This window comes from Gavia stellata, chromosome 24, assembly GCF_030936135.1.
Source record: "Gavia stellata isolate bGavSte3 chromosome 24, bGavSte3.hap2, whole genome shotgun sequence".
NCBI lineage: Eukaryota > Metazoa > Chordata > Aves > Gaviiformes > Gaviidae > Gavia > Gavia stellata.
This window is the reverse complement of record NC_082617.1, coordinates 1750798-1770631: the sequence shown is the minus strand read 5'-3', so window position 1 is coordinate 1770631 and position 19834 is coordinate 1750798. Positions and strand designations below refer to the sequence as shown.

General features: G+C 51.5%; 1 protein-coding gene across 5 annotated transcripts in view; it reads left to right on the top strand.

Moving 5' to 3' along the window:
* The window catches only part of GRIN1 (glutamate ionotropic receptor NMDA type subunit 1), a 38707-nt gene that overhangs the window by 2686 nt on the left and 16187 nt on the right, over window positions 1–19834 (top strand). For 3 of the 5 annotated variants that reach the window (XM_059828761.1, XM_059828759.1, XM_059828756.1), the window contains exons 2-9: window positions 1074–1208; window positions 8761–8937; window positions 14289–14389; window positions 14969–15090; window positions 15620–15794; window positions 17386–17530; window positions 17630–17713; window positions 18897–19032. In XM_059828761.1, the coding sequence (XP_059684744.1) occupies window positions 1074–1208; window positions 8761–8937; window positions 14289–14389; window positions 14969–15090; window positions 15620–15794; window positions 17386–17530; window positions 17630–17713; window positions 18897–19032 (1075 nt within the window). Of the gene's footprint in view, window positions 1–1073; window positions 1209–8760; window positions 8938–13485; window positions 13549–14288; window positions 14390–14968; window positions 15091–15619; window positions 15795–17385; window positions 17531–17629; window positions 17714–18896; window positions 19033–19834 lie in introns of all 5 variants that reach the window. The other 2 variants (XM_059828760.1, XM_059828757.1) reach the window with 1 other exon arrangement.

The following is a 19834-nucleotide window of genomic DNA, read 5'->3' as shown; positions in this document are numbered from 1 at the left end:
CTCCCCTCCAGGACCTGCAAGCCATCCCTCCAGCCCAGGCGCAGAGCACGTCCTGGGGCTCAGGCAGATGCTTGGAGGAGGAAGAAGTGTTATTTCCTCCCAGACATCAAAGTCCTTGCACTGATTTACCCTAGCTGGAGACCTGTCACCAGCTGGGGACATTCCTTGTGCTGTGAAAGGGCATTAGTGTAACAAAGGATCCCCCAGGGATTACCCAGCTCCTTCCTCTCCATTTGACACAAAATAAGATCCTGCTGGAGACCAAAATCCCAGCCCTGTAATAACAGCAGGATCTTGCCGAGATCCTCCTTCACCATTTCGGTATAACCCAGATCCCCTGTGCCCCATCGCCCCAGCGTGCTGCCGGCAGATCCCGGCTCTTGCCCCAATCCTCCTTCACCATTTCGCTATAACCCAGATCCCCTGTGCCCCATCGCCCCGGCATGCTGCCGGCAGATCCCGGCTCTTGCCCCAATCCTCCTTCACCATTTCGCTATAACCCAGATCCCCTGTGCCCCATCGCCCCGGCGTGCTGCCGGCAGATCCCGGCTCTTGCCCCCCGCCGTGCCCCCGGCTTCCTCATTTCTCTGCGTGCTCAGGGCCAGATGGCTGATTTGCTCCGTGGCTCTGCGCTCCTTCTCCTGCTCAGAGTCCCAGCTGACCACTTTGTTTGTAATAGTCCTCAGAGGGGAATTACAACCGAGTATTAAATGTGTGGTTGAAGAAATCGCATTACACAGTGTGACTGTAAGGGAGATGTTTCCCTTTAATCTGTAATCCATGAAAGTTATTAGTTTAGCGAGTGGAGCAGCTAGGCACGGCATTTCCATTAAGATATAACCCTGAGCAGACCCATCACCTCTGCGCAGGCTGCAGCCTGAGCCACGGCACAGCACCCCTCGCTTCCTGGTGCAGTTCTTGTTTTCCTGCTCCCCATTATTTGAATGCCGTTATCGTGTTAACGTGGGGCTGTTTAACGTTGCAGAAAAGAAAAGGAAAAAAAAGAAAAATCACACTCGATAGCTGATGTGCTCCTGTGAAATAATGTTTGTGTCGTGTATCCTGTCCTACAGGTCTATGCAATATTAGTTAGTCACCCTCCTGCTCCCAACGATCACCTAACACCAACACCCGTATCATACACAGCTGGCTTCTACAGGATCCCTGTCATTGGTCTGACAACACGCATGTCTATATATTCTGATAAGGTAACTGATGCATGTTTCTAGTCTAGTACCTCATACGTGTGGTGTAAATCAAGAGTGCCCGTCAGGAGGGTTAATGATGTCTACACTACCCTGCCTATCGATGTGTCTGTCTGTCCATCCATCCTCTCCAGTTAAACCTGCAGCTCCCTCTCTCTCTCTCCCGCATTCCCCGGTACATTACTTTTTCACAGCTGCCAGTGTTGACCTACATAGTGCTGGATGATTTCTGCAGCGTTTCTCTGCCAGGCTGCTGGGCTCACTGCTCTTCAGCCAAGGCAAATGCATGAACTAGCTCCTGCCCTGCTCACTAGTGACAGCCGGGGGTTCCTGGGTGCTCCCTGGGTGCGGGGGGACCTGCAGAGGGGCAGGAGGATCCTAGTGGAGCCTGTACATTGGGCAGGAGCTCTCTGGGGCTTGAAGGTTGTTTGGTTGCATTCACTTCTCTGAGTTTATGTGATATTGACAGAGGAGATAATAGAATTGACTAATAAGTTATCCCGAGGCTTTAAATGACATTCAATCTGGCCAGCATTCAAGAAGAAAGAGGTTCAAATTCCAGTGTCTCAAACCGCTGTCTGCTCTCCCTGTGGAAACACGGAGACTTTTGGGCTGGATGAGGTCCTGCTGTGTGGGGGGGCTGGGGGCAACACCCTGGCCTGGGCCATGAGATGCTGCCATGGCTGGCTCTTCCACCGGGCACTCAGCTCACAGACTGTCTTGCAAAGACACTTCACGATGAGTAAAAGCAAAAGGAGGAGCTGAGCAGAGCTAGGCGGACCACACGCCATTGCAGCCTTCATGGAGGTTTTTGTACTGGTGCACGAGCTTAGTGGGTGAGATCCTGCCTGTTGCGAAGCACGAATCGGCCTTTGCTTGGAAAATGTGAATATTCACAAATGCAAATGTTCAGTGCAAAAATAGTCACTCCGCCTACATGCTAAATGAAGTCAAATTTCAGGAGGGAGGAGCAGAGGCTCGCAGAGATGCAGCACGCAGGACTGCTTGGCTGGAGCAGCAGCAGGTCTTGGCATCTCCCACCAAGTAAAACCACGGTAGGACAACCAGCAAGCCAAGACCACAGGAGTGACAGCAACGGTGGCTGGCCGGGGCTGGGGACCTGCACGCCCTGGTAGTGTCCCGTCAGGCACTGTTGGAAGGAAAGGGATGGTAACAGAGCTGGCAGACCGAGGGAGAGGGCAGGCAGCAGGTAGGAAATGTGCAGGGGGAATTTGGTTCGTGCTGCCATGGGGAGGAGATAGGTCTGATCAGCAATGTCACCAAGAGGGATCTTGTCACAGTGCACATGACAGTGGGGAGAGGGGACCCTGCACGCTATTGGTGCAGCTTCATCACAGCAGAGCCGTGCTCACTGAAGCAAACTGGCCGCCTTTTCCACAACACGACCTTGTGCTGAATTTGCGTGCTCACCCTGAGGGGATGGGAGCTTCCCTGGCAGACTCCACTTCAGCCATTTTTTTGTCCTATTTCAAACATGTTTTCTGCAAAAGTGGCTCATAAAACCCACCTGGCTCACCTCAGAGCTGGAGGAGTGACCCACTGCGGCAGTGGCAACCCACTGCAGTGGCAGGGAGACACTCCCCACGGAGTATTTGGGGGTGTTGGGCAGGTGCAGGGCTCTGGGGTGCACTTGCCTGGCAGAGACTCATCAGGGAGGCCACACTGTGTGTCTCACCCCCCCGAGCACTCCTGCCTGGCTGGTTTCTTGCTCAGCTTCCTTCCCACCAAGGCAGCGGGGGGCTTGAGGATTTTGAGCTCTCTGCAGAGAGACTTGTAGGCAGGAGATGGGCAAAGGCAGGGACTGGGTGGGTAGAGGAGCAAGGACACTGAATAGTGACTGGAAGGAGCTGGAGGGGACAGCAAAGATGGGAGTGGAGCGGAGGGCAGCAGAGCAAAGGGGTGCAAAGGCATGGGGCAGGACGGTGCAAGGCGCCACACACCCATGCGGGACAGGCTGGCTGGTGCAACACAGGGACATTCAGCTGGTTCCCTTTTGGGTTTCCACTGATCAGCTTGCTTTTTTTTTTTTGTTGTTTTGTTTTTTAATTCAGGAAATTATATCTTTCAGCTTAGTTTCTATGGAAACAAGCTTGTAAGATCACTTTGTATGTATGGCCCTGATTGGTTTTGAAGGCATCAGCCAATTTTAGCTAAATTTCACAGGGGGTTGAAGTCTCAAAGTTAATTATGGTCCTCCCAAGGCTAAGCTGCCAAGGAGCAGAAAGGCGTGGGCCTCAGCACAGAGAGGTTTGCCCAGTGCCTTTTGAAGCTCTTGGAGCATCTCCAGTTGAGCACAGCAGTCCATGAGCTGTAGCCAGTCTTTCAACAAAGATACCCAAGGGAAGCAAGCTTTATTGCTCCCATTGTTCAAAGAACTATTTGTTCTAGAAATGGTACTGCAGCTATCAAGCTGAGCACTCTGGCTTGGCAGCCTTTGTTTGGCCTCCTTGTGCGTACATCTGATGAAATGATTACCTGTTTCTTCACCAAGATCTTCACGTCATTCAGCACAGTCCTGCTTGCATGGTGAGGGGGTGTCTGAAGTCCCAGTCACCTCTGAGTGAGTGGGAGGTGCGCAGGGAACTGCAGGAGGAGAGAGGAGGGTCTCATGGTAAAGGCAGCAGAGCGGTCCCCATGGCTGTGGTGCCCATCACTACGGAGAGCCCTTCGTGGACTGAGCATCGCGAAAATCATGCTCTGACCTTCTCGTGCTGGGCCCCCTGAACGAACAGGCTGGACTATTGCTTTAGAGCTTCTGTTTCCCATGTGTCATTGGGGGTATTTATATCTCCTTTACATCTCAGCCAAAAAGACGAGATGACATTGACACCTTGACAAGAGGAGAAATGTGAAATGACACTGAGAGCGTGAGAGCGAAGCTCATGGGGAAATGCACAGCTTGAGAGCTGGGAAGGTCTGGTGCCGTTCATCACCACCATGTGGGATCACGCCTACATGATGGGGATGAAGGGACATGCTGGGTGCCCCGAGGTGCTGAGCCCCACACCATCCCCCCATCAGAGAGGCAGTGCAGTGGAGGATCAGGGGTGGCTCTTAGCTGAGACCTGCTCTGCTGCTAAAAGTGATGGAATATGGAGTTTAATCATTCTGCACTTGGAGAGCCATTTCAAGGTCCAGCACCTGGTCCTGGTAGTTGAAATGAGGTCTGTCTCTCTCTTTCTGTCTCTCTCTCCAGCCTGGGCCTGGGGATGGCTTTTCCCTCTGGTTCCTTGTCTCAGTATAACCACTCCATGCCCTCCCAGGTGTTACTGCTGACCGAGAGGGGCATTTTTCTTTATTACTGGTCTCACTGGCAACCGATGCTCAGCAGAAATGGTGTTAGTCAGCGTGGGAAGCTGCACTGGAAGTGGGGAGAAAAGTGATTCCCTTCGACCGAGGTCAGGGTCAGGACTCCTTCACTGGCACCTGCAAGGAGTGACTGGAGAGGCTGGTTAACGTAACGTAGAGACGTTTGCCCCAGAATGGGTTTCTCTACCACCGCCGAGCAGCACAGCCGTCAGCTGGCGTGACCTGCAGTGCATCAGAGCAGATGAGGGGCTCTGCGTGCTGAAGCCTGTGCTGATGGCAGTGATGGAGCCCACTCATCCCAGTGGAGGAGAGCTCTTCACAGGCTCTCAGGATTCAAGCTGGGAGGAGGACAGAGCAGCCCCACCACTCCACTGCTGTGGTGCTGGGCCATTCCCCAGAGGTTAACAAGTCCTTTCCTCCAGGCACTGCAGGGGAAAGGCAGACGTTGCATTTATGCCTGAGCTCCCCATATGTCTGGGCCCTCTAAAATCCCTCCCAGCACACATCTAAGCTATTGCAGAGTTATCCCAGCTCCCTCCCATGTCTGCAGCTATCACGCAGGGCAGTGGGCAGGCTGCTTTCTGGTGGGGCTCAGCGACACATGTGCTGCCTGAACAGAGCAGGGGGGCAGAGCAGCCCAGGCTCCTTCCATGGAGACACTGGCCAAGGCTTCATTTCTGTACCCAGCTGATGTTTTTTGCTAAATTATCACAAACTTATATATTGGGGTCTCTGACAATCTCCTTGAAACTGCCCAGAGAGCTCAGTTTTGGGGCGTATTGCTAAAAGGGGGGCTGACCACATTATTTCCATAGGTAATGAAACAAAAGCACATCATTTCCTCAAGCCTGTAGGAAAAATTACTCTACCAGGCATGGAGCGTGAGCTGTGATGAGCCCTTAGGCAGGCAGAGGTAAAGAAGTTAGCAATCCTTTCACTCATGGACCTGTATGTGGTCCTCATATGGACACACTTGCACTGTCTGGTGGTCCCACAGCCATGCCTGCACACTCCCTATACATGTGCACGTCCCCTATGCACACAAACTCCATCAATAGGCACGCACACGTGCACCCTCCCCCAGGCGTGGCATGGCCACGTGCAGACTCTTTGTGCACAGCTATTCAAGCACCCAAGCACGTTCCCTACGTAGGTACATGCACACACGTGCTTTCTGCGTGTATATGCTCACATTTATGTGTACACAGAGTCCTTGCTTGCACACATGCTTACACACACACACACGTGCTCTACTCAAATTCAGATCCTCTTCATACATGCTCATGTCAATGACGTCTGTACCACTAATAATTTGCAGTTCATAAGAGATTGGACCCAGCACATGTCCCCAGCCTCATAACCACACTCACTCCCAGTGCATTTAGGCTCCAGCCCCATGGGGTTTTGCTGAGCTGAATCTACGTGGAAGCCTGGATTCAGTCCCAACCTGTATTTACTTACTTTTTGCAGAAATAGAATTAAGTGAGGAAGCACAGGGCTGAGCAGTCAGGTTTTGGTGGCAGATAGGAGGATATTGCAGAAAGCTGCTCCTCGGCTCGGGTCTGCTGAGCGATTCCTACGCTCACATCCCAGCCCTCCCGGCAGGCAGCAGGCATGCTCGGAGGAGAGCAAATGATGTGAATCCTGCAAAACATCTTACAAGGTGAACTGCTGATTTGTAATGAGGAGCATTTTTGCTGTGTGCCTGATCTGAGGGGAGCGGGTTATGACCTGTGACAGCTCAGCATTAAAGCAGTTGTAGCAGTACTTCAGGGACAGTGTGATGAGTGGTGCAGCTGAAATGAGTGACAGTTATCTCACAGAGGCTGTGTTAAAAAAAAAACAAAACATGTCTTTCTAACAGTTATTTGCCTAAAAAAGCACTTACTATGATGCAAAAATCATTGCACCCACATACTTTGCAGTACAGCCCCATGTGCCCATGCCCATGGCCAGGAAAACTCTGTGCTGGGTTCAGAGGGATTTGCCAGAGACCTGTCACTGCATATGCTGTGATATGGGTTATCAAACCACACAAAACCTGATTCCCAACTGCCTCTGCACATCACAAGTTGGACTTGTTAACCTTTGGGGGACTTTACTTTCATTTTTCTGCCAATTTTCGGGCCCTGCAGAGAAGTTAAGGAGTCCCAGGAGCTTCAAAAGCTGAGTACAGACTATCATCCTCATCCTGAAATCTAGACTCAGCATTTGCAACTAGTTTTTCTTTGCTATCTACTTAAAAATTACAATTTTGTAATCCGAGAGCTGGGATACCATCATAGCAAGTCTATGACCCTTTTGACACAACCTCAGAAAGTAAATTTGCCTGAACTGTTAAACCAAGTTGTTGGCCAACAAGTCTGCAATAAAATTTGTTCATCTGAACCTAATGATATGAATTTACAACACTTAAGAAAGCCACAATCAGTTTACACAGCATTTTTTGCAAGCTATTTGGGAAATTAGAAAACAGTTTGATGCAATATATTGAAATTTCAATGAAGTTTTCATTTCAAAAAGGGATTGAAATAATTTTCAGTTAGATTTTTTATTTTTTAACTGTATTTTCCTGATAATTTCTTTTCACTATTAGCTATTCTGTTCTTTTTTAATTTATCTCCTGGGTTTTTTCCCATTTCCATGTTCCATTTCCATGCATTTCCTTAAAGCAATGAAAAATGCTCACATCCATCTTGTGTGCCCCTGGCCCAAGCTGCAGAGCTGGACCTGGAAATACCTGGGCATCTCTGATGACTCCAAAGAGAGCTTGAGCATGGTGTTGGTGTGGAGACCATAGTTGTCCTTCCTTGTTTGTCCCTACGGGGCTTCTTCCCGATCCTGTTGATTAGTAGTGGGCTTGTGGGGTGAGCTGCATTTCTCCTGTTCTTCATGTAATCGAGAATGTTTGTATCAGTCATACAAAACTGCAGCTCTGAGACGCTTGTTACGGCTCTCCTGGTTTGTTTCCTCCTTTGATTAAACATCCACAGTTCTTCTCGGTCTTCAGTAATTAGGAAATGTTTTCAGTGCTTTGGTATTTGTGCCGCTGCCTCCTTCATTTCTGTGTTTTGGGCCAGGGCAGCAGAACAGACATGCTGTCCCACTGCAGAGACCTGACCGTGACAGGGGTTTTGCAGTATTTTCTATACGTTGCATGGTTCAGTTTGACTTTATCACCGTATTGAGTGTGAGGAAAAGGCATTATCTGGTCTGCCCATTCCTTCTGCGTGGGTCCATGGTGGACATGACAACCTTTCTCTTCCAGAGTGAATTACTTTGGCCAATTCAGGGCATTTCTGACCCACGCTGGGTCGGGTCCCTGGATAAGCAGGTCTGGACAAGCCCTGTTTGGTCCAGAGGACTGTCTCAGCCTTAAAAAAGAAATACTATGGTGCTTTCCTTTTTGTCCTCTCCTGTTCCCTCCAGCACGTAGATGGTTTGTCCAGTAACATCCATGCTGAGCACAAGCACTTTCATTTTTTAGTATTTTACTCTAGGGCCTTTTGGAAAAGCTGTATTTTTTGAAACCTCTCTGTCAGCTACAGCTTTTGGTCCAATTGCTCCCCAAAGAGTGCTGTACTTAATTAGGCTGGAATTGCTATTGCTCATCAAAGACATAATGATGTCTTTAACAAAATCAGATAGGTTAGCCGGGGCATGAGTCCAGAGCTGCCTCCTCCTGTGTGCTGCTGCAGAACAAGCTGACCTAGAAACAGCCAAACAGCATATTATAAAACTGCTTTTCTGAACTTCTCTCATGACAAATAACTAATATATACCTGTGTGTACCTGCAACTGCTCCTTGTTGCTCTCTGAAGGGTATTCTTTTTCTTTTTGATGTCCTTCGCTCAGTAATATTTTAAAAAGAGTCAAGAGGAAAGGCTATATTTGCACTGGATGTTGCTGACAGTTCATTGCTGGACAGGCTTTTCTTCACCACGTGTTTACAGACCACAAAGCAAAAACCCCTCTCTGCCGTGCACTGGATTAGCCACAGACACGTACGAAATTGCAGCCAGGGTTTGCTTCTCAGCCAGACGAAAGGAGCGCAGGTCCCAGAGGCTAGCTTAAGGCATGCAACTCAGAGGTCTACCAAAAATTGCTGCTCTGCCTTTTTGGCCTTGCGATCCCAGCCCTGACCGTGCAAACCTGCCCGGTCCCCGAGACGCACCCTGGCCAACAACCCAACCAGTCTATGTTTAGCTCTTGTTCTTCCTTGCAGAGCATCCACCTGTCCTTTTTGCGCACAGTCCCACCATACTCTCACCAGGCCAATGTCTGGTTTGAGATGATGAGAGTCTTCAACTGGAATCACGTCATTCTGATAGTCAGTGACGACCACGAAGGTCGTGCTGCACAAAAGAAGCTGGAGACCCTCTTGGAGGAGAGAGAGTCCAAGGTCAGTTCCTGAACATTGTCTTGTAGCTTTGTTTAAGCAACAACAACAAAACTAGAAGTCTCGGGCTGTTGTATGTATGTAGATTTCTGTATGTAAAACACCTTTTCTTTCCATTGTAACATGGCTAACATGCTTAAAGCATCAACAGTGTCTGACTAGTACCTGACAGAACTTTGTACTTTATTCATTTCACTTGCTTTGCCATGGTCAAAATCTCCTACATGTAAATCGACTACAAAATGAAGGGAAGGATAACCTGGAGCTCTGCAAATGCCTCGCCCAAGATTCCCACCTAAGGAGAGGACCAGTCGCTCAGCTTAGGGAAGCACCTGCCCCATTACAGCCACCCAGGGGCCAGGCAGACCCAGCAGTGCCAAACCAACCCCGAAAAGCAGCTTCTGAATTGGCTAACCAGAGCTCACCTTAGTGGCTTAGGAGGGGCAAGGGCAGCCGGCGCATTGATGCACAGAGGTGTAATGCACCCTCTCTATAAAGCTGTCGGCTCTGCGGCTGCAGGCTGACGCCCCGTTCCCATCTCCATTGAAGCACATGCCAAATGCTGCTTTCCTGACACCCCCATGCTGTTACGAGAGGGCGGTTGTGGCTGGCAGGAGCAGCTTTATCGAGGAGGTGCACTGCACCTGCACTCAGGGCCACGCAGGGGAGCAGGGAGGGAGGCAGGGGAGGTCCCCAAGCCTGCTAGAAATTCAGAAGGACTACCATAGACCTGCTGCCATTGAGTAAAAGGACTGAGCAAGCGTTCAAGCCAAGCAGGGAAGGAGAACACAGGGAGCTCTTCAGCTGCAGTGCTTCAAAGGCAGGTGCCTGTCTGGAAGGCAAGGAACCACCTCCTGCCCTGCGGGGTGAAGTCCCAGCACGTCCTCTTTCCAGGGGCAGGGTGAGGTCCCCTTCGGGTGGGCAGAGTCCAAGCCCATCTCCAAGTCTCCAGCAGCATCAGGACGGTCACCTGCTCCTGGCTGCTCCCTTCTGGGTCACGGGCAGGGACCACAACCTGCTCTTCTCTAGCCCCACCAGCAGCCACTGGACATTTGGCAATTGGCTGTTGAGGACATGTGGCTGTAGACACTTCTTGCACTTGGCAGCTGAGCTGAGAGATCAGCAAGAGCAGCCTGCCACTGCTCTTCGTCACCTCTTGTCAAACCACTGGAGGAACAACTGGTGCAGGGGTGCGGGCTGGCACAAGCCACACTGACCAACAAGCTTTTGTTTTTGGCAGTGGTTTCCAAGAAGTTTCATCCTTGTTGCATCCTGGGCCATCGTGAGACACTGATGTACCACCAACCATGGTGGGATCCTCCTGCCTCCAAAGGCAGCTTCCCGCTGGGTGACAGTGAGCCAGTATTTCTCGCCAAAGCCTCTTCCCAGCACAATGTCCCTTACCCATGGAGAGCTGTGGAAAGGTTGTTCCCATCCCCTTCCTTGCATCTTTTGATTTCCAACTTCTGTTTTCCTGCAGATCCGGTGCATCCCCTTTTGCTGCTCCCTTTCATGCCTCCACTCCCTGCTCTCTCTGTGCAATGCTCCCAGGCACAGGGTGTATTTCTTCTTCAGAATGCCCATCCTACAGGAAAGCGTTTGAGATCTGGGGGTTGAAAGACGGGGGAGAAAGGGTCTGTCCTCAGATCTGCCCCACATTTGCACTGCATCTGTGACACGTCTTGGTGCCTCCTGGCAGCCGCTGGGCTACTGCAAATGCCCTGGCCATCCTCCAGACTGGGGCATGTGCTCTGTGATGGTAGGTCATCTTCTCTTCCCTTTGGGATGTGCCACAGCATCTTGTTTCTTTTTCGTTGAGGAGCTTGCTCTGGTCAAACTGGCTGGTCTGACTGGTCTGGAAGGTAGATAACCCCCATCAGGGCTTTCCCCTCTTCCTCAATCTCTTCTGCTAATTGCTCTTCTAATTACTGGTGTGCTGACTCCCTTCATGCTGTGAAGTGGTACCCTGGACCCCTTCCCAACCTCCCCAAGGCCAGCCTGAGCCATGGGGAGGGAGCAGACAGGAGACCTGCTCTTGACCTCTTCAAGGCTTGGATCACAGCCCCAAGGACCTGGGGCTGGGTCAGAGGCTCATCTGACGACCTGAGCTCTTGCATCTAAGCATGGCTTGTCCCCTGGAGTCTGTGCCAGCGCTGGGTGTCACTCAGGCACCACTGCGTGGATATGCACTTCAAGCCGGTATTCGGAGCCCAACACTCAGTCCAGGCTGGCCAGCCCGGGTGCACCCCACGTGCTAGCCTTGTCTTAGGTCTGCCTGCAGTAACTCTCAGCCTGGAGCTACTGTTTCATCCCAGTACAACTCTGCTCATTCATCTGGGCAGGCCCACCACTGCACCAACACTGCTCGGGTTCAGGGGAAACGCTGTGACGCTGTGAAAATCGGAGTTTGTCCAAGTCAGAGGTGGCAGGTCCCTGGTGTGCTGACTCTCTTCCTCTGGGACAGTGGTGTTGATGAAAGTGGTAATTTTTTGAATGAATGCTGGAGAACATGGTAGAAAGTGAATTTTGAATTTGCGGGTCTCTGCATGGGCTGAGGAGCCGGGAAGTACTGCAGGATCACACGGAAAAAGTGGAAAGAAAGGAAACATTAGTGGTCTAGTTCTGGCAATAGAGGTGGGGACAGGAGGACACAGAGGCGATCAGGTGCCATCAGGTCCAGCTTTGCTGCACCCGAGACTGCTTCACTTTGCTCACTAGCTTGGGTTGAGGCGCCAGCACATCCCAGGCACACGAGGTGATTCATGGCTGGAGGCTGCAAGGTGGATGACCAAGTTTCCAGCTAAATTGATGGTGCCTGAGGAAAAGTGGCCAATGTCTCTTCATTGGAAAATATTCATGCTGTCCTACTGCTGCGGCTCTGCTCTCCTTGGAGGCAGTTGTTACTCCAGGTCTCACTGCGATCTGAGCAGACTCTAAGAAGCCATTGCAGAAATCCCTGCCGTGGATGTCGTCAGAAGTGAAGACAGATATGGGCTCCGAGCAGATTTTGCCTCCTCAGATACTTTTCTTTACAAGGACCAAACTTCTTTGAGCAATGAAAAACCTGCCAGGGTGTGTCCAAGGAGAAGAGAGGAAAGATCACACAGCTGCACCAAAAGGACACCTGGCAAAATGTCCTGCCAAAGACTGATCTGAGCGCTCAGGAAGAGACAAGCTATTCAATTTGGAAAGAGAGATGCAGAGATAAAACCTGGCTGCCTAAGGAACAACCTGGGAACATGAACCCTTGCATTACTGGGGTGCAAAGGGTCAGGTTCCTGGCAAGGATCAGTCGCCACTGCCATAAGATGCTGCGAAATGGAGATCAGAATAGAGCCATGTCCCACACCCCATACACAGAGATCAGGGATGCCCAGCTGGGGTGGGACGGGGCCGAGAGGAAGAGGTCAGACTATGTCCCACCAAAACCTGCCAAGCACTATCCTGCAGGCACTATCAGGTTGATGTTATTGGCGTGACCGCAGGGGCTGCTCCCAGGAAGATCCACGGGGCTCTGTGCATGCTGCTGCAGGGTCAAGGCTTCTGAGAGCAGAGGCCATCAGCCCTCGGCACACTGCCTGGAGGAGAGGAAAGCTCCAGAAGTAGGTTTCATGCCCCTGGCTCCTTTGGGGCTGAGCAGCAGAAGTGGCTCAGGCGGGAGATGAGGTGGGGAGTAGGCTCTCTGCTCCAGACCGTTATCTGCAGGGTCAGTGCATGCTGAGCCACCTGCCTCTAGTCCCGGTGTGATGCTCCGGCCAGCAGCACAGAGACCACCAAACAGTGAACCCCACTAGCCACGCGTAGGGCCAGGTTATGGGCACCGTCGTCTCTGGCAGCTGCAGCTCCTAGGGCCATCCGTGTGCCGCAGAGCCACGAGGTGCTCTTGGCCCTCCCCAAGCGCCAGGTAAAAAGCTGCAATGTCATCCCATGATCACCATTGCTTCATATTGCCACGCTTTGAGCCAACATGGGACGTAGAGAGCTTTTTCTTTCTCTTTTGGACAGCAACAGAGCTCCAAAAAGCTGCTCCCTCCTTGCAGAAGGTGAGAAGTTCAGCTGAGACACCTCATTTGCTGTGAACTCTCTTAGGGTGAACAGGATTGTAATGATAATAGTGGTGGTAGTAATGCTAATACTGTTAACTGTAACAATTTGCGTTTATCCAGCACTTTCCGTACACAACATTTTGTCCTTTACTTCCACAGTAATTCCATGGAAATCCCACTACTTAGGCCCTTAGAGATGCGTAGATTGTTTCTGAATTCTTCTTGCTGAAGAATTCCCCAGTCCCACAAGGGAAACGCAACTGCATCGCAACAGCTGTGACACTCAGGCTTGCTCTAACCGATACGGCTTTGCACCCTGATGCTCCTGTGAGAGCTGAGGCACTCTCTCCTGATAGTGGTTTTTGCGAGCTCCAGCGTTATAGAGACCCTTTAGCAAACAGTGGAGGAGGAGGTGGATGTTGGATTGCTTTACTACACGTCATTTTCAACTGTTTATAATATTCTTCTGTGTCTACATATTTTCTCTGTGCACATTATTCATCAGAGTAAAAAAAGGAACTATGAAAACCTCGACCAACTTTCCTATGACAACAAGCGAGGACCCAAGGTATATATGCATGGAAATGCACGCCGCCCACCAACCTAACTAGCAAATGAAAAATAGCCACAGCCACCAGAAAAATAAAAAAGAAAAAAAAAAGAGAAAGAGAAAAAAAAGAAAAGAAAAGAAAGAAAAAAAAAGATCCATGACTATGTTTCTTGGTAGCACGTTTTTATGTTGAGATAGTTTGGTTTGGACTTGAGAATGGAAACCTAGCCAGCTGACCCTGGAAGGATTTCTTTTTGAAACATGCATGTGAACCAGTAATTAACTTGCAAGTTTTTTTTTTTTTTGAAAAGTTGAACCAACCCCCTTTCCTCCCCAAAGGAAACGGTTCCTTGGTGTAAGTTGCTCACTTTTACTCCCAAAGGTTAACCCTGTGCAATATGTTTTTTTCATTTCCCATGTTTTTGAAAAACAACACTCGTTTGAGTTTTCAATTGCATTTCAAAGCCTTTTTCTCTTTCCTGTACAATGCACGCCTCTTTTTGGGTCTTGATTGACTTCAGTTTGCATGCACAGTGCAAAAAAAACCAAAAAGACAAAACCTTAAAAGAGAAAGGAAGGAAGGAAAGAAAGAAAAGAAAGAAAAGAAAAGAAAAAGGAAAAAAGTAGCTATAACCAACCTTATTTAGCAGACTTTTGTGCAGTTTAATGAATTCTCTTGACCCTTTTCTAGATAGCATGGCTCTCACAAGCAGTCCTGGGGCTCACGCACTAACCAGCTTTGCTCACACTAACCACAGGCTGAGAAAGTGCTTCAGTTTGACCCTGGAACCAAAAACGTGACGTCACTGCTGCTGGAGGCTAAGGAGCTGGAGGCTCGTGTCATCATCCTTTCTGCCAGGTAAGGCAGAGCCATCCCTTCCCCTCCCTGCTCTGATTTCCTCACTCTCCCCTTTGCAACGCTGCCCAGCACTGGAGTCAGTGCAGATTTGGGGCATGTTGTCCTTTCAGGAGCGTGGGAGAAGACCCACATAAAGCCCCATGTCCCAGGCAGGTGGTGGATGCTGTGTTGTGCTTACTGCTGGCCAGGGAGCTTGCAATGAGCATGGCTGAGATGTCTGCTTGTCCTGCAAATTGTTAGCAGCTGCAGAAGCAGCAATAGTTACTGATGATGTATCCTGATCCACCTGTGAAGGAGGGGAGTCGTATTGCCCCCATGCCTATAGACGGTGAGCAATAAGGAATGGGCCGGATGCGCAGATGCTTAGCAGTGCTGGGTGCTGCGGGATTAGATGAAGCTGAAAGAAAGGTTCCCATTCCATCAAGGAATTAGCCATTGCCCAGGAGAACCACTTATCAGAGGAGGGCTGCCTGGGGTTGTGTTTTCCCTGGCTCTGCCACCCCCTTGAGGTCCAATACAGGAGAAAAGGGGCCATCCGGCACCTGGAGCCAAATTGCCGTTCCCTTCTTCTCGTTGCAGTGAGGATGATGCGGCCACGGTGTACAGATCAGCAGCCATGCTCAATATGACGGGCTCCGGCTACGTGTGGCTGGTGGGGGAACGGGAGATATCGGGCAATGCTCTGCGTTATGCCCCTGATGGTAGGCACCCGCCGGAGGCACCCGTCCCGCTGTCGGCCGGGCTTGGAGGAGCCTGCTTGGAGCTGGGGCGAGCGGCATCTGCCCTCCCAGGGACCCCTTGGGCTGGGGGAATGCGATGCCGTGGTGGTCCCAAGTGAGTGGAGGTTCCCACACGTTGCTCCCCACTCTCTTCGACTGCATGGGGAGGCAGCAGTCTTGGCCACGCCGCCATGCCCCAAATCCAACTCGCCATCACCTGGGGAAAAGGCTTGGGAAAGAGGATGGGGATGGAGCACGGGGTATCATATCAGCAGTCCACGTGGCTGTATCCAGTCCCCATCGAGCAGGCAGGACAGTGCCAGCCCAGCGCTGCTGTAGCTGCTTGCCCTGCCTGCCCCTGCCTGAAGCTCAGACAACTCCCCAGCTAGATCTGAGGGGTCCTCAGCCCCATAACCATGTGCTTGCTGGCCCCCAAGCCCTGCGCATGGGAGTAATGCCAGAGCAAGCGGTGTACTCTGCTGACATGCCTTCTCCCCTCTGCTCACGGCAGGAGTGATCGGTTTGCAGCTCATCAACGGGAAGAACGAGTCAGCCCACATCAGCGACGCTGTCGCGGTGGTGGCCCAGGCCGTGCACGACTTGTTTGAGAAGGAGAATATCACAGACCCACCGCGGGGCTGTGTGGGCAACACCAACATCTGGAAGACAGGACCCCTTTTCAAGAGGTATTTGGGGAAGGGTCCTGCTGGAGGGAGCAGAGGACCTGCTGGGGAGAGCTGGAAAAGGTGGGAGCATGTGGAAAAGGGCAGCATGGTAACTTTGTTCAGACTGTCACTAAATCTTTGAGGCATGTGGCACAGGACTGCTTGGACTCTCCTGCATGATTCAGATGTGAGGGCTACATGTCTCCTAGAAAACTAGCCAGGGCACGGGCTCAGGCACTGGCTCCCAGTTTGTTCAGGCTGTTTAGGCACCATCCTGGTGCCTGGCACCAATTTGGTCCCTGCCAACCCATGCTCTCCTGGGCAATGCTTGGGCAGCTGGGATCAGTATGGGCAGGGAATGACTCTAGGAGGAAGAGATGTGGGGTCCATGGAGGAATGATCTCCTCTGGTCTGGATCTTAATTCTGTGGGTGGAAGAGGGGAGAAAGGGGGTTTTCTGCCAAATCAGGGTAGGGGGATGTTTCTGTCAAGTTGGAGCTCAGTGCTGCAGACACGTTTCTTGCTGAATGTTTCAGGGCTGCGACATGGGTCAGTGTGCTGCAAGCAGGACTTGGGGGCACGAGATCTTCATTCATGGGGCAGGCTGCTCTCTGCTGTAGCAAATACTGGTGCTGTGGTTTTGGGTGGTGGGGTCTCAGTAGATCAGAGCATGCACGTGTTGGATCCCGCTGCCGTGGGCAGTGTGATCGGCAGATGCTGCATGCTTTCCCCAGAACCCAATCTTGGTGCTGCATGGGGTTTTGTGCTGTGTCACTGCAGATGCTGGAGCCACAAGGACCTCTTCTGCAGGCTGGATCTTGGTAAAGCAGCAATTGCCTTTGCAGCATGTCTCCCTGTGCAGGAGGGCTGCTCTCTGCAGTGTGCAACCTGGTACCAGGGTGTTGCTTTTGGCAGTAGGGTCCTGTGCCTGGGGTTGCTCTCTGCAGACGTGGCCGTGGTGTCTGTGGGATGCCCCTTCTGTAGATCTGGGTTCTGTTGAGCATGGGACCTGCAAAGCCTGAAGCTCGTTTTAGAAAGATTTCCAGCATCCTCTGCAGTGATGGTTTTTGGCATGTGCTGTTTGAAGTTGTTCTCTATGGCGCACTGCAGGTGGCTCAGGCAATACTTCTGTGTTTTCACTATCGTCTTTTCAGGGTTTGGGGGGCTGGTTCTCCCCTTGGTGGTGTATGTGTGTGCCTGGGGCATTACCCAGGCTGTGAAGTGCTGGTGCCAGACAGAAGCACCAGGAGCGGTAGTATGGACACAGCTCCCAAGGGACCCACAGAGGCAGGTGTCCTTGGGTGCTGTGGGACAGATCATTCCTTAAGGGAACAGGACTGATCTGGTAGAAAACAGGGGACAATGACAACAGATATGGTAGTACAATGTTCAGGCAACATGAGTCCCCAGACTGACTTCATCCATCAGGAGCAGATGACCACAGGACTATGAACAGGTTATAGGTAGCCTTGACTGGACTTCTATAGTGTAATGGGCATATCAGACATGGCAGGCAACTGAGAGAAAGCATTTGCTTTTTTTGACCCCTTCTTAGATGTCCCAATGGCCACAGCAGGTTTTCTAGGATGGCCTCACTGTATTTCTCTCCACAGGGTGTTGATGTCCTCCAAGTACTCAGAGGGTGTCACCGGCCGGGTGGAATTCAATGAGGATGGAGACCGGAAGTTTGCCAACTACAGCATCATGAACCTGCAGAATCGGAAATTGGTCCAGGTTGGGATTTACAACGGCAGCCATGTACGTACAGGCCTGGACAGGTTGGGTAGGAGGGATGTGTGCCCTGGGGTGTCTACCTATGGTCTCATGTCTATCTCCTTCCTCTGGGACTGATCACAGGTCTTGACCAACGACCGGAAGATTATCTGGCCAGGAGGAGAAACAGAGAAACCTCAAGGCTATCAGATGTCGACCAAGTTAAAGGTAACAGCAAATGGCATTAGGGGGGGGCAGGTCTCCTCAGCTCTCTGCATGCAGGGCTGTGACTTCATCTTCCTCCCACTTCCACTGCTGCCTCTGCAGCTGTCAGCAGCATTTTCAAACCCAGGGGCCCTGCCATCTCTGAAAGAACATAGAACAACAACTCAGAGAAGGTACTGGAGGGTGTTCAGAGCTGGAGCACAACTTCCAGCTGGAGACAAACTAGATAGGGTGGCAGGCGTCCTTTGGTTTGGAAGGAGAGCTGGAAAGGGGATATGAGAGATAACAGCAGAGAAGGGATGGAGGGATAAGTTGTTCACCATTCCTCATGGCTTGGGAGCCAGAGGGCACCCGGCAGAGGTTTGCAGGAAATACAAGGATGGGCTCCTTTCGCCAAGGCGTAGTTCAGTTCTGGAGCCTGTTGCTGCTAGACAGTGCAGAGGCCAGAAGGAAACAGGTTCAAAAGGAGATTAAACAAGCTAGTGGAGGGTGGGTGGGCTGGTGGCTGCAATGTTGGGCTCAGGAAATCCCTGAAAAGCTGATGGCCAGAAACTGGAGAGGACATTGGAAGAAGGTCCCCCCACTCCTGCTTTGCTTCTCATGCCCTTCCTTTAATTGTAGCCCAGCAGCCACTGTAGTGACTGGATCCTGGGCGGGCTAGTCTTACCAGTACAACCGTTCATTTGCCCTGCTGTCCAGGCAAGGGAACTCACACATTCCCACCGGCAGCGAGCCCTTTCCTGCAGAGGTGGTGCAGATGCGTTAGGAAGCTGCTTTACTGAAAATGTCCAGGGCAGGACTGAAATATCTGCTTTAGCTTGGAGCAGTGTGACAGTGTCTAGAGCACCATTCAGGGCACTAATCCTGGCTACACGGTGGCTCTCATCAGCCTGCTGTTAGGGAGAGGGGTGTGAAAGGCCTGGAGGTCGAGGTGAAAGTGCCACATGAAGGAGGATGCTGATATGGCTGTTCCTCATCTTGGGTGCAGGGAAAGCAAATATTCCCCATGTCAAAGCCAGGTCCCACTGCTGGGCTGAGGGGTGTCACATGCTGAGGTGGCAGCTGAGAAGGGCACCATGGCATTTTGGCCATGCTTGCATGGAGAGGGCAGCCCGGCTCCCCACCCAGGAGGAGATAGCTCTGGAGGGGAACGGAGATAAGCAGGTGTTTGTGCTTCGCCCCACAGATCGTGACGATCCACCAAGAGCCCTTTGTGTATGTGAAGCCCACGCAAGCAGACGGGACATGCAGGGAGGAATTCACCATCAATGGAGACCCTGTGAAAAAGGTCTTTTGCACTGGACCCAACGAGACCATCCCAGGTAACTCAGTCTGGTGGTGAGCGCAGCAGCTCCCCCAACCCACCCAGCTGATGAAGACACCCATCCTAAGAAGGGGTTCCCAGAGAGGTTGCTCAGTCACACAGGAAGCCCAGAGGTTGAGGAGCAGAAAGGTGACAGCACATTCAGCCCCCAAACACCCCATGTCAGTTCAGCCCCACAGTAGTGCTGTGCTGCAACTGGGCACTGGGATTCAGGTTTTTGACCCCAACAGATGACTTTCCCGCTGTCTCTCTTCTGGGTGGGCTCCAGGGCTGTTTTGGGGGATTGCATCCCATGTTTCTGTCTCCTGACGTGCTCCAGTTCTCTTTGCCTTGATCTCAAGCAGAAGCAAGAACCCCAAGGCATGTTAGCACCTGCTGCACTGGTACTAACAACACCAGTTTCAAACCACTTTATTATGGAAAGCCTGTTTCAGGATTAGGAGTGTGCACCTGGTGGGGGTGTGAGCTGCTTAGCAGTGCCAGGCTTGCCCAAGTCCACTTGAAGTGCTTCCCTTTGGCCATCGCACTTTTCTGTGCAGAACTGCCCCCAGCCCCGAGTTGTGTCATGGGCTGTGTTCCACCTGATGGGTTCATGTCAGCACTCCTCCAGCACAGCCTGTATGCACCAGGTCCCCTCCGTCCCCTAGAGTGGGTTGGCAGCACCAACTCTCAGACCACCTCAACTGGGACATAGCAAATGAAAGAAACCTCTTTGCCCCCAGCTTGCCAGCACCCATAGGCGATGGAGGCAGTGGGAGAGGGTGGTCAAGGTGGATGACCCTACCTGAATAATGTAATTA